Source organism: Varroa destructor, unplaced genomic scaffold, assembly GCF_002443255.2.
Source record: "Varroa destructor unplaced genomic scaffold, Vdes_3.0 BEIS01000002.1, whole genome shotgun sequence".
NCBI classification, from domain to species: Eukaryota; Metazoa; Arthropoda; class Arachnida; order Mesostigmata; family Varroidae; genus Varroa; species Varroa destructor.
In genome coordinates, this window is record NW_019211455.1 from 32,654,755 (window position 1) to 32,670,830 (window position 16,076).

Consider the following 16,076-nt stretch of genomic DNA (forward strand, 5'->3'; position numbering starts at 1 on the left):
GTGGGGCCGCTGTTTGTACCATTTTGGTTGTTTGCCCGGGAGCGGTCATAGAATTCGTGTAGCGTCGAGGTTAGCAACTTGGCTCATTTGGCGTTGTCCCATACAGTGCCATGGATATCGAATGAATACTAGGTACACCGCGCTAAACCGCTTATCCTTGAATGGCGTACGCCCCTTTTTATAGCGCATTGGAGACGTGATAAAACCAGGAAGTGTATCCGCATTTAGAAACGTGCACGACAAATAGATACATATGGCAACAAAAGTAACAACAACGCAAAAAATCTACTGCTCTCACAGGTTGACTGTGCTGGCGTAATGCAACCTACCATTATGACCGACCACTCGCTGTGTGCCATAATAAATATTCGGACGGAAAGGTAAAGTACTTCGTTGAACCTAGTGTTAACACTGGCTTGTTTGACATTCGTCATCAGTTGACCAGATGAGGCATCCGTAAATTCGGTCAACGGTTTCGGTTAACTTCGAGGATTATAGAGCCCTCTATCAGAGGTGTGGACGTTAAACAAGCAGGTTTGCCGAAGCTACAAGAACATTAAGAAGCCCATACGTGCCCCAGCTATTCAGAGCTCCGAGGATTCAAATCGACACCCGCTATCGTGATTTTCAGCGCGACAGCTACCACTAATAACGTAGTCATGCATATGAGCCGTCTTCGAACGCTGGAAACTATCAGAGACATGATTTTCTGTTCCGAGTTAATTTTGGGTCACTTTTATCAGTGAAATAATGAATTGGTCCCAGTGACGTAGTGCTTTGGACTTCAATAGCATGAGTTAATATAGTCCACAGGAGAACCAAGCTGATATTAGTGTGGGACACAAATTTGAATTGAATGACTCAACCAAATGAGTAGATAACGTGTTTAGAATAGAAATATTACGTGTGTGTGCTTGACAAAGGGCGACGATACTCGACCCATTACAGCTTCCCATGCACTGCCGTATTTCTCAAATACGCGATCTTACCATACTGCATTACAATGCTTCTAGGGTCTTTTGTTTTCTCAAATTTTTTGTACAGAACCTAAAAGGGAGGTCCTATCACGGAAAGCTTCCCACCATCATCGCCATCGTTGTGGCTGTCATTATTACCATTGATAGCAACTTTCTGCATACGTCTATGCGTGTGTATATCTGCAGCAAACGCTTGATGACGATAACCTTTGCCCGCCCACATGGTAAACGAACCGCGCTGGGAGCATGCGAATTCGGTGTGGAGTCTGCAGTATGACATGTATAGTCTGTTCACACTGAATTGGGCCCTTTCCACGAATCGTATGGGGGCGCCCGCGCGCTCCATTGTTGGCCTATTATAACATATTACAGGCACACAGATAGACCCCGACAGAGACACAGGCCGCGGAGGCAACTTTAGCTATATAACAAAGTTATGGGCGGGCACGTCTGGCACGCTTCACGTACAAAATAGGGAAACGACCGTTGTGTCTATCTGAGGTACGCAGAGAGCCAGTTAGTACAGCTAATCTACAGTAGCCACGGCTACTTCGGCTGGATCGGAAGAAATGGTCAATATCAGATACCGACCAAAGCTATATGCGATCTCAATATAGTGGCTGTCGTAATTTTTTGCTTTTTTTCTCTCAGCGAAATGATCATTGTCATGCGAAGCTATCTGCCGCTGAGATAATCTTACACCCGACAGGCAACTAACAATCCATCTAGCTGGAATAATTTGAGGAAAAGTGTCAGTGGTAACAAAGGGCTAAGTCGTCTAGGACTAGTGCTTCCAACAATGATTCGTGTTTCGCTACTTGTTTTCGGTAAGTGCTAGTTACTGTGTAAGTGAAACTGCTACGTCATCAGTGTCTTTTCACCCATCTAGTTAATTCTGAATTTAAAATATGGACATTTTCCTCTCGCATCTTCCTGACAGTTAAATGTAATACAGTCTTTTGTTTTTTTTTGAAACAACAGGATTCGGCCTGGAAGCAAACGTAAATACAAATAGACAGAGATGCTAGAGACGCGTCGTTCATATGCGTCTGAGGCCATCTTCTCAGTGTCTTCTCAGTATTTATTGAGACTGCTATTTGCCGATGTATTAAGCACAACTCAGACTGAGTGAGCTATACTCGCGGTCCGGCATAATGTTTGTGCCAGCAGGGTTTGTCTGTTTAAGATAAATGTATTTTGTTGAAACCAATCTCACTTTTGCAGAGCCTTCACTGAACCATAAGAGCTGTTCGGCTGGAGCCGTAACAGCTGGAGATTCTGTTAGGGATAATAGTAGGAATATTATGTAGCAAAGATATTCTTCGAATATAGCTTGTTCTTATATTTGTTTTCGCGTTCATTTATTGTATATGTCATTTGCGGATCTTATTTCTAAGCCATGTATGTAATTATTCTCGTTGTGTAAAATGAAATATATAGATTGTCGCTCCGAATCTGGTTGATAATGAATCTAACGCGATTGGATAAAGTGTTGAAGCCCAAATTGTATGAGGATACAATCGCGGTGCAAAAAACACAGGTGGAAACGAAGACTCTACGCGTCAATAGAATTTTCGTTCTGTGAAAGTTCTGTAGTTTACAAACGTGTACACCCCATTCGTCTTTCGTGTACGTACGCGTCGCAACGCACACTTCTTTAAAACACTGACCAGCGGGAGTCTCCTCCCGGACACGTCGCGTAAGGCGTGACCAATTGTATTTTATAAATAAACGTTTCGGGTTCTGTGTTCCGCACAGCATCAACATCGCTTGTTAAACAAACTATAACTCTCCAGAGATTTGAAAGCTAGCCTTCCGCTGTGAGGAACTATCGTCGGTGGTATTTGGAGGTGTTTTTAGATTGCCTGCGAGTTTTGTCTATTCTAAATTCAACTTGAACTTCTTCCGTGAAGTAAAGTGTATCCGTCCCGAAAATCAATTGATTTTCTCCATACGCGCAGACTCGTTCGATCAATAAGTCGGGACGCCTTTAGCAACTTGTCGCGGTTTCTTTTTAAGTTCAGTTATACCCGTAGCAACCAATTTATTGCATAGTTTGTAATCTATCTAATCCGACCTGCTTTATATATAGCCCCATATTTCCTGTAAAAATTTTAATCTCGCATTTTGTTGCTGTTCCTTATGTGGAGATGCAACGATGAAAGAAAAAGATCAAGACACGATTCCGGAATAGTAACCGTTCTAATAATGAATGTCAATTCGGTAATGTTTAGGCCCTCTAGGCCCTGGAAATTGTGAATGGACAAAATGATCATAATATTGAGTGTTCCGTACCTTTTGTTGCCAAAGTAAACCTCTCACTCTTGCTCGACCTTTAGCGTCGTAGCTCATAGTTGTTACTCATAGTGCATCTATAGCTTTGCCTCATTTGTAGCACCGTGCCTTCTAAGACGATTAGCAAAGGGTTTACTCTGAACTCGCGGCCTGTCTTTGATGTTAAGGCTCGAGTGTGTCCTAACTACTATGCGAATTTGTTCGGCTAGAGGTTTTATGCCAGAAATTGTCTATGTTGACAAATAATACAATGCAGTATCAGAAACAAATCAAACGATTCATTGTTTCGGTAATGTTGGCCGCAAACAGTAGGCCAAGATAACATTCCAGGCATGTATATGAAACGCAAACAATGGTTTCGTGGCCTCGCAGCTGTCGTGCTAACAGCTACTACTCAATGGACAGGTCGACCGTTTGTACGTTTGCGACGAATAGGTACCCGCTTTATCTGTTAAAAAGTTCTTACTACTTTATTTGACTGCTTGGAGTCAATTGAGTGTAGAAATATAAAAGAAAAAAAAAATTATTACAATGGCAAGCAATGTGTTTTGCTGAAGATTTGTTATTAAACTAGTTCGATCGTAACTCGACGCAAGTGATCCTATTACTTGTTCTATTGAACTTTTTAAGAAAAAAAAAATACCACTATTGTTAATGTACCGAAATCGGATTACACCCATTTGGGCTTTTCCTGTGTACTGGACAATGCAAATGAACGAATTATTTAATACTATAAATATAAGTCGCCATAGAAGCCAGCTCCCTCTGTTAGGAGACCCGCTATAGCGGTGACGTTTTACAATGTGATGACGGAGCATTGACCTCATACAATGACGCTTCCCTGATTGTATTTCTCGTAATAACCGCCTTTTTTTTGTTAAGCGAATGTGCTAGATGGGCTTTAGCGGGCATTATCTAACTGTAGTAGAATACGTTAAGGTGACACTTTTTTTCTTGCCCGGATGCTACGTTTGAACCTATTCAAATATTGCTTCGACTGAGGAAAAGAAGCTGTCCTTCATTCAACTCAGGCGTTGGAGACGCTCTGCTTATTGCCTGTAGGCATGTCTTGCCTGTAGGAATGTCTTCAAAACATTCGCCACCACGATCACACATACGTGTCACATGGTCATAGTAATCTACGTAACAGTTAGCTGTACATTTAATCACACTTCTTGATTTTCAGTTATCCTGACGCCCGACAACATGACGCGGAGCGGCTCTCTAAAACTATTAAATACGGTGCGCGACGTCACAAAAACAGTGTCAAATCAGCTAAAAAGCACAATCGATAAAACCGTTGACAGACTCAGCGAGGTCACTTCACAAGATCCGGACGTATCGTCTATTCTCAAAGGACCGGTGAGTGTCGGTTGATTCCTCAATTAACGAGGATTTCCACAACGAGATTTTCAAAACAGCAAAGAAAATAGGCATTACCAATATAACTTACTGTACCGAAAGCCCCTATCGTACGTTGGAAATGCCTCAGTTCTAAATTTATATGGTATTCAAAATTGATTTTGGCGGTAAAATGTTTGGTTATTAGATATCGGGACACGTAATAATCTGCGTTCGAAAACACGCGTAGAACCACCCTTCAGTTTGTGCCGGAAGGGGGCCAGCTGTGAAAAATGATAAATTGGTCGACGACAAAACCGCACGAATAACAGAAGCTCGAAACGTCTTCAATAATAAGCAAGAAACTTGCCAAGGTAGATATCGTTTCGATAACTTGATAAGTCTGCATATAGTTGCTTTCTACGTTAGCAAATACACGATAGCTAGAAAAACCGCGAAGTTTTCAACTATTGGTATGACATTCAGGTTGTTCAATGGCCTTTAGCCATACGACCTTAAGGATGAAGACCCTTAAGGATGAATAAGGATGGATATAATTTTGCTATCACATAATTTTAACGCATTTCAATACATTTTGCTAGGATATTACAGCAAAATGATCAATGTATCAGCGCAAACCCAAATCCTATTTTTCTTCTTTATTCTGCCTTGAGAAGCTATCGGTTGCACCTATGAGCTCTTTGCGAAGGAAGAGAAATGTGGCTATTTCAGTATTTGAACTTTTGCACCATTGACTGAAACTATGATTAAAACGAGCCATCGCTGGTCTACTTCTTGCACGTGACTCACATCAATAATTTATAGGAAGTGGTTCTGTATGAATGGCCAACTGATGTTCAACTTGCCAATGAGACCCAAAAGGACTATGATTTGAAAGAACATATTTTTTGGGATTGTCAATTATCCACGTATTAGCTTCGCTGACCCATGAAAAACGCAGGCCACTATATACAATCGAGTATTACAGGCTCTTGCATAATATACTGTGTACTCCCATACAATATTGTGCTAGAGGTATACAATACGGTACGGTACGGTCAACGAAGCCGATCATGGTCCGTATGCGGGTCCGTATTTTCAACATGTTCCTCGGATTGCTTTCCTATTTCAAGCTATAGTTGATAATGATGCATTTGTGCGACGCAGCAAGACCAACGCTGGACACATTGTCAGCCGAAACCGTCACGTTTTAAATCAGCAAGGCCTGTAGATGGCCAATTTCTCTTAGCCCATCTTTGTTCGTGCGGCCCTACAGGTACCCAGTATACTGAGTAGCGTGAATTGGAGTCGTCCACTTTTATTGACGTGGCAGATCGACGTGTCACCTTTTCGAGGTATATCTTGGAGTGCATGCATAACATTTCCTAAGATATTGTCCTGCCGGATTCTATAACTCTCTGGCAATATTTACGATCTTAGTTATCTGATATTTATTTGAGGTTGTTCGCCTAAATTTGCCTGTGAAGAACAGAATGTATATCTTCATTACTTCATGTTCGATCCCGGTACAGTGTGTACGCTTATCTGCCTATGTAAACGCCAATACATATATATTTAGGTCATTTGTAGGCCTTTGATCGGTTCGATGTTCAGGGCTCTTTTGCGTACCACAAATGAACGACTGTTCCATAATAACTTTGTCTGCGCAAATGAACGTATATATATATATATATAATTTGCTTCTACAGTATCTTAAGCCAATTGCTCTGGAAACAATGTCAAGCTGATGAAGCAGACTTTACAGGTTTCTGCAAAGATAAATGTTTTGAAACAACTTTTTTCCTAATTCACCGCTAGCTATTAATAGATGAAAAACTGTACTGTAAATTATACTAATAAGTAATATAAAATAAATTGTGTATCGTCTGCGAACGTAACGGAAATATATTCTCATGATTCTTAAAGGGCGAGTACGTGCGCAGCTACGGATACGACTACCATGAGTTCAACGTGACCACGAAAGATGGCGTCATCCTAAGCGTATTTCGAGTCAGAAATCCTCGCGTCTACAATAACCGTTCTATTCCAGTCATTATGCAACACGGTGTTGTATGTTCAATCGTTTTTAATAAGATCCTAATTTTTTAATAGTGTTTTCCCATAAACCCGCGTACGTGAATAGCTTCTCTCGCAATTTTACCGAAGTGAATGATCGAAGAGATTTTTAAAAGCACAAGAACAACATACGAAAATGCAATAATTAATATTACAACGAGAAGCGGCTAGGCAAAAAATGGGGCCCAGGTCTAAATGATCCTCTCGCATTATTTCAGGTAAGTTCGGGATTTGACTTCATTGCAAATCCTCCTCATCAAGGACCTGGGTTTTTCCTAGCCAATATGGGTTACGACGTCTACCTACCCAATACCCGAGGAAATAAATTCAGTTCATGCAGCGAATCAACCCATAAACACTTTTATTACTCGAGGTAAAAAAAACAGCGTTAGTTGAATACGTCCAAGCACAAATAGAGCTTCGATGAAAAATCTGAACAGCTATTAACGAGGCTGTATAACTTTATTGTCGACAAGTATCCGGACGAGAGATTCAAACAGGGGAGTTGTAGATAATGCTTCATATATACATATTACCCAACTAAAGTAACAAAATTAATAATGAAGTATGCGTCAACCCAGTCCAGCTTTACAGGCTGGTACAATCTGGGTTTTCTACTAGATCCATATATCACCCTCTTGAGCTCAACATTATATATGTTCTCTACGATCTAATCGTTCTCAAAGACAGAGCTTTCATAAAGGCGCATTGCTTCATTAGGAACCGATTCGTATTACTTCTTCCAAATAATATCCTGTTCTGTCTGTTCCTTTTCGACATCACGTTGAAAAACAGGACAGCGGGTCCTCTACAGGCTTTTCTGAATTACGTTTGTCCTGGTCGTTTCGTTTTAAAGAAGTACAACGATCCGGAATGCGTTTACTTGGCGAGAAATTCATCCTTACGACAATGATTGAATGACCACAGGTCTTTTCTGTATTCCGTACCCCTTTGAATTGCTTTCCTCTAATTGTAAAATCATTACGCTATTTCATAAAATCTTAGCGGTTTTTCTAATCGTCTAAACTCTGTCTTTAAATGTCTGCAGAGCATCTACGCGTAGGAGAAATATATAGAAGTAATTTTTGGTCAGCGTTTCGTAAAAATATGACGTACATGAAATTTACGCGCCTAAAAAGTTTCAAATGTTGAGTTTTCTACTTTTTCTCAAACCAGATAGCTACCACATTATAAACCTATTTGCGTTCGCAGAGAAAATTCAGTGTATTATGCAAAATCAGGTCAAAAGTATAATGCAGGACTCGAGGATAACACTCACCGTATCTTATCGTCGTAGCTTATTTATGCAACATAATTACTTTTATATGCGTCCTAAGCTTTATGGAGATGGCGGAATACGATTTACCAGCAATCATTGACGCTATTCTCAGCAGAACTGGATTTACAAAACTTCACATTATCGGCCACTCACGCGGAACAACTGTGACCTTTGCTATGCTTGCCTCCAAGCCGGAATACAACAAGAAGGTAAATTGACCGCCGATTTTGTGCCGGGTTCTCATTGCTTGCAACTTCGGGCGTAATGTCAGACATCCTGACAGCACTGCTTGGTAGCGAACCTGAAATAAAGCTGAGGTACATTTGGAACACGGACACTTTTATTACCAACAAAGGTTAATGCCCGCGGAATCCTACGACAACTGTTTCGTGCACAATAATCTAATCAATTATAGAGTCACAGTTGCCGAGCAATGGATTTTTAAAAGCGTATACCGGGTTAGATCCTCCGTTATTTTATCGAATTATTTTAGTTTGATTGATTTTTCTCCATAACTCGACATGTAAGCCTTTTTTAGTCCTTTACTATAGCTTTTTGCGGAAAAGGTGTTTCTGCTAACTAGGGAAAGCCTTGTTAGTTGGTGTACCTTCTAAAGATATTCACAATATAATAAGGCCAAAGAGCTATATCAAGATCTAATTGAATGTATGACATTTTACGGTAAGGCAGCTTGATTTATGAGCTATCAACGTTTCAGATTCGCCTCTTCACTGCATTAGCGCCCGTGGTCTACCCTGATTTAAGTCCAGCATGGTCCATCCTTCAAAGTATCATGCACGAACTGGTTAGTAATGCGTTCATCCAGGACGCCCTGCACGTCCTTGGCTCAGCAGCTACACAGCATAACACTGAACAGCAACGAGCCTGGACGTCAACCTCAACGACAAAGCGCATATCTCAGTCATCGGCGTTTCTATTAGAAGCAGAATTCACATTAACGAGCAGCTATCATTATCCGCTAAGCATCCACAATAATATGGAAACTTGTTTAGCTTACAATATAGTCCGAAACGTTACCATCTTGCGTTAAATCATTTTTTCTTATTATCGATGTCTGAACGCTGGTTATTTCTCCAGACACCTATCTTCTGGTGCAACGACGTATGTTTTCGGGTTGACTATAGAAACAAGTCGAGTTAGAACCGCTCGTAATTCGAATGTACGATGTCTGGCAATTCTATAATTTACTGTTAATAACAGCCATGTAGTAGTTCCATCATCTGGACCATAGTGATTTAATTACAAATTGTTCACCACCTACCTGTAAGCAACTCTTTTCCAACAAGCTGAGCATTCTATTACAAATGATTGTTATTAATGAACGCGAAAACGTGACGTCATGGTTGGGGAAAGTGTGTATCTGTAACTGCGAGAAGCCGCTAGTCGATGCTTAACTGTTTTCTACTGAAGGACTTCTACCTGCAGGCCCAGGCTTGGCGAACTGTTGTACGGCTGAGACAGATTTAAGGCTGGGCTATCCCCTATATTGCCATATTCGGTTTTGTATTGCAGAAGGGTGTCATGGACTGTATTGGCTATTCGCGCAACCGAATTTTTGACTCCTCAAAGGTAAACGATCTCAGTTTTGGCCTGATGAATCCTCTCGTTTGTTCAATCGGAGGAGGAGTGTTATGCAGCGCCATGCTCAATGTCGGCATGAATCCGAAGCTTTTGCGGAACGTTGAGCATCCCCGACTTAATAGCGTAAGTGAAGTATAATTGGCTTGCGCTTACTGTTCTTTTGTACTAAATACTTTATATTTTCGGTTTTATCTTTAATAAATAGTATAAAGCGCTACGTAATGCTTGACGCCTGCATGCCATTTGGTCCTTACAAGAGCGATAAGCGCAGTAGATTATTTCATTCTGGACACGTATCACTCTTATCCATTTCAGTCTCGAGCACGAGTATATGCAGTTAATACGCCAGCGGGCTCGACGGTGCAAGACTTTGTTCATTTCTTCCAGGTAATCCAAACTGAAAAATTTGCCAAGTTTGACTACGATGATAAGCCTGCTTGCTATCCAGTTGACAAGACAAATCAGATCGTTTACGGGCAGGTTGGTACCTTGATGAATACACTCAAATAGGGCATCGCAGAATGTTGAAACTATGCACAGTCATCTAGAATTGCTATTCAGTTGACGAAAGCCCTAAGCTAAGTCGCTGGCTTCGGACATATGTCGACATCTGCGATTGGTTATCGAAATGTTTGTCCTATTTAAAGCTGACTTTTTCATGATACATCTAATCATTTCAGTCGACCCCACCAGAGTATAAGTTAGAAAACATCAATGTGCCTCTAGTGGTGTTTCATTCAAAAGACGATACATTCGCAGGGCCCGACGGCGTAGCTAAATTACGACAAAAGGTTAGTAGCGTCTGTCGGCCTATCATGTTTTCAGATGAACAAGAGACAGACAGTTATTTTAGCTAGCTATATTAGCAAAGAGGACGATTAGGCCTTTGTGCTTGCAGCACTGATGTTATGGACTCAGAAGCGCCTTTCACTTAGCCCGTAGGGCATCCAACCACTCGATGATCATGAGTAGTATGTTACCCTTGCCCTGCGCTCCCCACGCAGGCGTATAACGAAGTACGCCACAATTTAGCGTGCTTCAAGTATTGTCAGGGGAGTTACGGAATACATTAGGCGATATCTGTGGCAGTCTAAGCAGATTCTAGCGGGCTTTCACACTTGCTATGGCTGGCACCTTTCGGCTTATCAGAAACGGTATTCTCATTCGTCTTCCACTTATGTCTGTCTGCTTCCTAAACTATGAGAGATAGATGGAGAAAAGGGGTCTCCTGGGGATGTGTCTTTGTCGGAATCAGCTCGAAGAGCCGATGGTTACCTTAGCTGCCAAAAGCTGGGCTTTGAAGGCACCTCCGCCGATTCCGATTCCGCCAGTACACAGGCAAGCATTTGGGATACGCTCACGGCTGATAGTCTGACTGCTGCGCGATCAGTGGAATTACTTTGCATGATTCGTTATAGTTCTAACTCAAAATAGCACAATTATAGGGATTTAAAGTATTTCATTGAGGATAAGAAAGTTTCCATTCAACCTCTGTTCTTGTTATTATTATAAAATCCAGATTATAATATTAAATATAAATTATAAAATCCAACCTATTATTATAAAATCCAGATCGAACGCTGCAAAAGATATGCAACAACGACACAGTTATACCATATCTATATTCCTTTAATACTGCGTTAAAATGCCATATTAGTTGGTATTATCCTGCAATAGGTGTAACAACGACCCGTTGCGCGTTCGTAGCCGGACGTACATCTGGATGGTGGCGTGCTTTCAAGCAGTCACTACAGAGGGACACCAGATGCTTGTCATAGGAGACACCTTTTGAAATCTAAAACTGTATATACAATAGCCTGTATATACAAGCTGTTCGTGTACATCTCTCGCCCCCCAATAGCTAGTCACCGCTCTACTGAAATAAAAAGCCAAGTACTTGAACCTTGTTACATGTCACGACGAACCGCGTCCAGCGAGGGAGGATGACGAGAAGTTCGCGTTTCTAAAACCCATTTGTTTCCCAGTGTCAATATTTCAATATGACACCAATTTCCATTAAACTTTGTATTATGCTACCCTATGTTGACATAGCTATTTATGTACCAAGTAAATATAGGTGACAGTTCGCTAGAAATACTTAAAGCGGCGCTTTCGACGAACACATTATATACAGTCGATATCCAACCCCGAAATATACCTCTTTTTCGAAATTAACTCAAGTTCATTGTTACCTATCCTAATTTCGAATAACCGACGGTTGCAGAATCAGAGTAGTATAAACACAATATTAGGTTGCTAATAATAATAATAAAAATAATGTGAGCAGGTCGGGAAGCTGGTGGTCAACGGAGGATGGTATTATATTGAAAAATCAAAATGGCTTCACCTCGATTACCTTTGGGCCATGGACGCGGTACAGCTCGTCTATCTAAATGTTTTGCGTCATTTGCGAGAAAGTGACAAACTCGAGGATGGCCATGTTCGCGATCTTGACGAGCTTTTTGCGCTTTACCAAACGGACACGAAAAACTATATTAGTCTTATTTAGATTGTATTTATTATTGAGCTAATGTTCACACGAGTGGTAAGGTGGCATCCCTTATAGGACGATGATCGCAATTGGTAACCTAAAATGGTGTTTGTCGATTGATGTAATTCTTCTCTCTCTATACTGCAATATCTAGCCTCTCCTAGAAAAACTATTTAACGTTTGACAAAAACCACCCAAAAAGAAACGATAGATTCTTATGAGAAATGCTGAATACCTTGTTGACTTTTAGTTTAATTATGTCTATTGTATTACTATATTTTTATGCTATTTGCTTGCATTCACTATTAAATCCTAATTAGCAACGGTAAATAAACCTTCTACGTACAGGAAATGTTATATTTTTCCCTTTTTTTTTTTTCTTCAAATGGATCTTCGTGGATAATTTGTATGTACACGTGCATCAAACGATAAAGCTAATAGTTAACACACGTGATAGTACTCGTACTGTACTTGTCTTTATATATAACATAAAATCATTGATTGACTTATTATCCGACAAAAAAATGAATTCAAAGTCCAAGGTGGCATACTTCTTTCTAGTTTTCTATAATGAGCAACGAACGATAACGCGAAAAATCAGCGAATCGATGACAGCCTTAGATATTGTCCGTAGAGGAATGCAAGCCAGACCATACGTTACCTGTAAATAATACACTTTTCACTGGGTTTGACAACATCTTAGTTTTACTGGAAGAGAAAGCGTGAGTGTACCGTTATCTTTTTCGGTGCTGACCTCATAGACAAATATATATGTTTGTATGCGCGCAATAAACGGAACCGCATCGAAATTCGTTGGTCACAGTGTCAATCGGCTGGTAATAAAGGTAATATTGTGATGGCTTTGTCCTTTAAATAGCGAGTAAATAACGGTTTTCATATAACTGACTGAGATAGCGTACTCCAGCTACAACCTGAATGTTACAAAATGAAGTGGTCAGTGACTTTCTCCGTGTACTTACGAGTCCAGGAACAATGAGCAGGGTCAAATTGCCTGCCTCCTCCGCATGTGACATCTCACTATATAAAGTCATCGCTGGGGATTTCCATTGAGGTACATAACCAATTGTAGAACTCCAAAGGATTGTTTCTACATTATAACGAATAGACAGCATAACTGGTTGAAGCGTAAAATCTGGATTCGATGATATTCCTTCCAGCTGTTTCCACCATTCGTTAGAGCGCCAATCAAGTCTATGCACAATATATAGACAAGGTGCGACGTTCAATTTCGAAACTTTGATGTGCTGTTTGTTGTAGTCAGCATGCGTTCATGCGCTATTCTTAGTACCTGAAGAAAGGTAGTTCTTTCTAGAGTAAAACGCCAATCCGTTATAACGAAACGTTAAGACGATACGTCGGTTTTGGAACTTCACTAATAGTTAGCTAATATACAATACGTCTATAGACGAAGAGCTCCTACCAAAATGGTACACTTAATTTTAATAAACAAGACCGACGGTCTACATCAGGGCTAGTTGTTATACAATTTCTCAAAAATCCAAGAAGTACTTAAACGGAGTTTAGATTTAAAGGACCCCTAAATTAATTAGAACGGCTCGAAGGACTATTTTTAATATACCTTAGTTATTACATAAAATACATTAAAAATGTCAATTAGATAGTCCATATCAATCAATACGAAACAATCCTGATCTTAAATGCCCCACCTTCTGTGGCGTAGTTTGGGAGATCACAGTTTCTTGTGCATATCTTCTATATGCTCGGAAAGTTTCGCTGACTGAAGCTTCAATAGAACAGTCTAAATATATATATATGTGTAAACTTAATTGGAAATGATTTATGCAAATGTATACGAATTCATTCATCAACACTGAGAACATAAGGGATAGAGGGTAACCACTACATCTACTAACTCTTATAGACGGAAACAAGGTTTGTCACCAAGTTTTGACTAGGAGATACCTTTTTTTTGTCAAATATGATTTAAGTCATCAATAGGACAGGTAATATTAACATAGCAATTTACCGGATTTGATTAGAAACAGTTCGGTGCTGCGCAAATATAGATATTGTGAAAATAGTCCTTTTCATTATTTAGTGCAGGAAGTGTTTCTAATAAGATTATATATATTTGTTCGTTTGTCATAACTGGTATTTAGGTAATCAGGTAACCGGCCAATAATAGACGTTAGTGGAAAAAGCAAACATATTGCATCTTCACCGCCTGTTACATGTAAGGCATGGCAAACAACGATGATTCCAAACAACGCTGTAGGCCATAACTATAATTACTTAGACAGCACATCGATACAATGACTTGGTGTGCAGGTTCAATTTATTGCTTACGAGGGTAAAGTGTACAACGCACGATATAGAAAAAAGCCGCTCATCGTTAGACCTCTCATGCATGTACGGTTCCGACTTGAGGCCGTCCGGACCCATTCTTTTCGCTACACGGAACACAGGACACATTTATTCAGCTTTATTTTCTTATTTCAAAGTTAAAATAATTAGTAAAGTTAATTGATTCACCTAATCGACCCTTTTCTGTAGAACTCGATATTAGAACGAGCTTCCAATGACTGGACAACAACGATATTGAGTAGACGCACAATGCAAGGAACGTTCCAAGCTATTTGAAACTGTTCTCTCATCACTTGGACTTTCGGTTCGAGGCCCTTTAGAGCCTTTTTTTTTTTTAATATTCAAAACTTTTTACATATATCTTAATTATATCTGAGTTTTTATTTTAGATTGAAAGCGATAATAACAATATTCAGTACAGATAGATTAATTTACTTAAGTGTAATAATACGACCGCTTAGGTAATTTTCATTGAATGACATTATACGTCATCAAATTGGTATCGAAGTGACAGATAGACAAAGTGCCACGCCACAGGCTTAGTTAGGTAATCGACTTCTTCGACTGACTTCATACCTGTACTTAAATTGCACTTCCCAGGAACTACATTAACTTTTATTTTTTACAACACCAATAGATATTTTTTCGGTAAGGTCTTTCTCATCGATACGATGTACGCAGTACGATTTACCTACAAAAGTCTGTAGGTCGTATGTTAACTGTCCTAGGCAGTAAAATCATCTTTTACTCCATTTTACTCTTCGTTGCAAGTCTTTTTTCGCTTAGGCTCTCTATTTTTTTATCAGTCGAAATCATTTTTCCATTCTTTTATATGCTATTATAATAATAATAATAATTACTATTATTGGTGGCGTCGTCTCGTGGACTAAAATTTTGTCTATTGGAATCAGCTTTCAAGCTACGGGGGTTGTAATAGACATTTGCGGTGAAACATTATCTTCGAGTGTAAAAAAACATAAAAACACCTTACTACATAAGATTATAACGCGTAATGTGTACATCATGGAAATTTGAAATTCAGCATGTAGCTTTGTTTCGCCACTCTATGTAGTTGAGGTATTGTAAAGTGGAGACGAACCTCATCAACCTCATCGGTGTTCTGTGAATGCCACCTGGTATCGGCTGCACAAACCCAGGCTTTTACAGACGAGAACAAGGCCGCCGTCAGGCGGACAATCTTCTGGGTCGCAGTTCATCAACGGAAAAAATACACGGAGCCAGATACCGTTCGATGATGATGGGTGGAAGGCAAAATCGGAGAGAGCAATGGTAAGGGAGGAAGAGAGATTCCGAGATAAAGTAGAGGCAGTAGTAGCAGCAACAACAACAACGGCAAACCGACAACGATGAAGAAGCGAAAGAGCCGCGAAAAGATCTAACTGCTCTAACTTTTCTATTATTGCCCGATGATGCTTCTGTGGTGTCGGACAGCGATGCAGTGTTTCAGTATTTATTTTTCTGTTTCATATTAGTACGTCTTTACTACCAGGCAACGCGACGAACAACCGTTCGTCCCATTTGAACGGGCTTTGTTTCGTCCCGTTGCTGTCTCCCTGACTGAGGCAGAGGCCGGCGACTGCTGGACCTGACACAGCCTTTGTAGCCGTTGGCCGCCCGCGCGGCGGATACCTCGCGCGTTCATTGGGCG

The 16,076-nt window shown here is 40.3% G+C and overlaps 1 protein-coding gene across 9 annotated transcripts; it reads left to right on the forward strand.

Moving 5' to 3' along the window:
• The first annotated feature begins 1,310 nt into the window (after positions 1-1,310).
• LOC111245642 (gastric triacylglycerol lipase-like) lies at positions 1,311-12,918 on the forward strand. Of its 9 annotated transcripts, none has more exons than XM_086981736.1 (11): positions 1,311-1,804; positions 1,959-1,978; positions 4,459-4,634; positions 6,540-6,683; positions 6,908-7,062; positions 8,027-8,177; positions 8,687-8,773; positions 9,502-9,693; positions 9,886-10,050; positions 10,251-10,361; positions 11,858-12,918. In XM_086981736.1, exons 3-11 carry the CDS (start codon positions 4,479-4,481, stop codon positions 12,077-12,079), a joined length of 1,383 nt encoding a protein of 460 aa, XP_086837862.1. In that variant the 5' UTR covers positions 1,311-1,804; positions 1,959-1,978; positions 4,459-4,478; the 3' UTR covers positions 12,080-12,918. The 9 variants fall into 9 exon arrangements, with proteins under 9 accessions (XP_086837862.1, XP_086837860.1, XP_022649988.1 ...); XM_086981734.1 differs by lacking the exon at positions 1,959-1,978 and having other exon boundaries at positions 1,314-1,478; positions 1,629-1,804; XM_086981735.1 differs by lacking the exons at positions 1,311-1,804; positions 1,959-1,978 and adding exons at positions 2,013-2,148; positions 2,418-2,606 and having other exon boundaries at positions 9,886-9,957.
• Positions 12,919-16,076: the final 3,158 nt, after the last annotated feature.

Coding starts and splice junctions, on each gene's coding strand:
- LOC111245642 (XM_086981732.1), top strand. CDS start 2,486: ATGAGGATACAATCGCGGTGCAAAAAACACAGGTGGAAACGAAGACTC. Junction 6,684..6,907: donor TCATTATGCAACACGGTGTT/GTATGTTCAATC, acceptor GCATTATTTCAG/GTAAGTTCGGGATTTGACTT. Junction 8,178..8,686: donor AGCCGGAATACAACAAGAAG/GTAAATTGACCG, acceptor TCAACGTTTCAG/ATTCGCCTCTTCACTGCATT.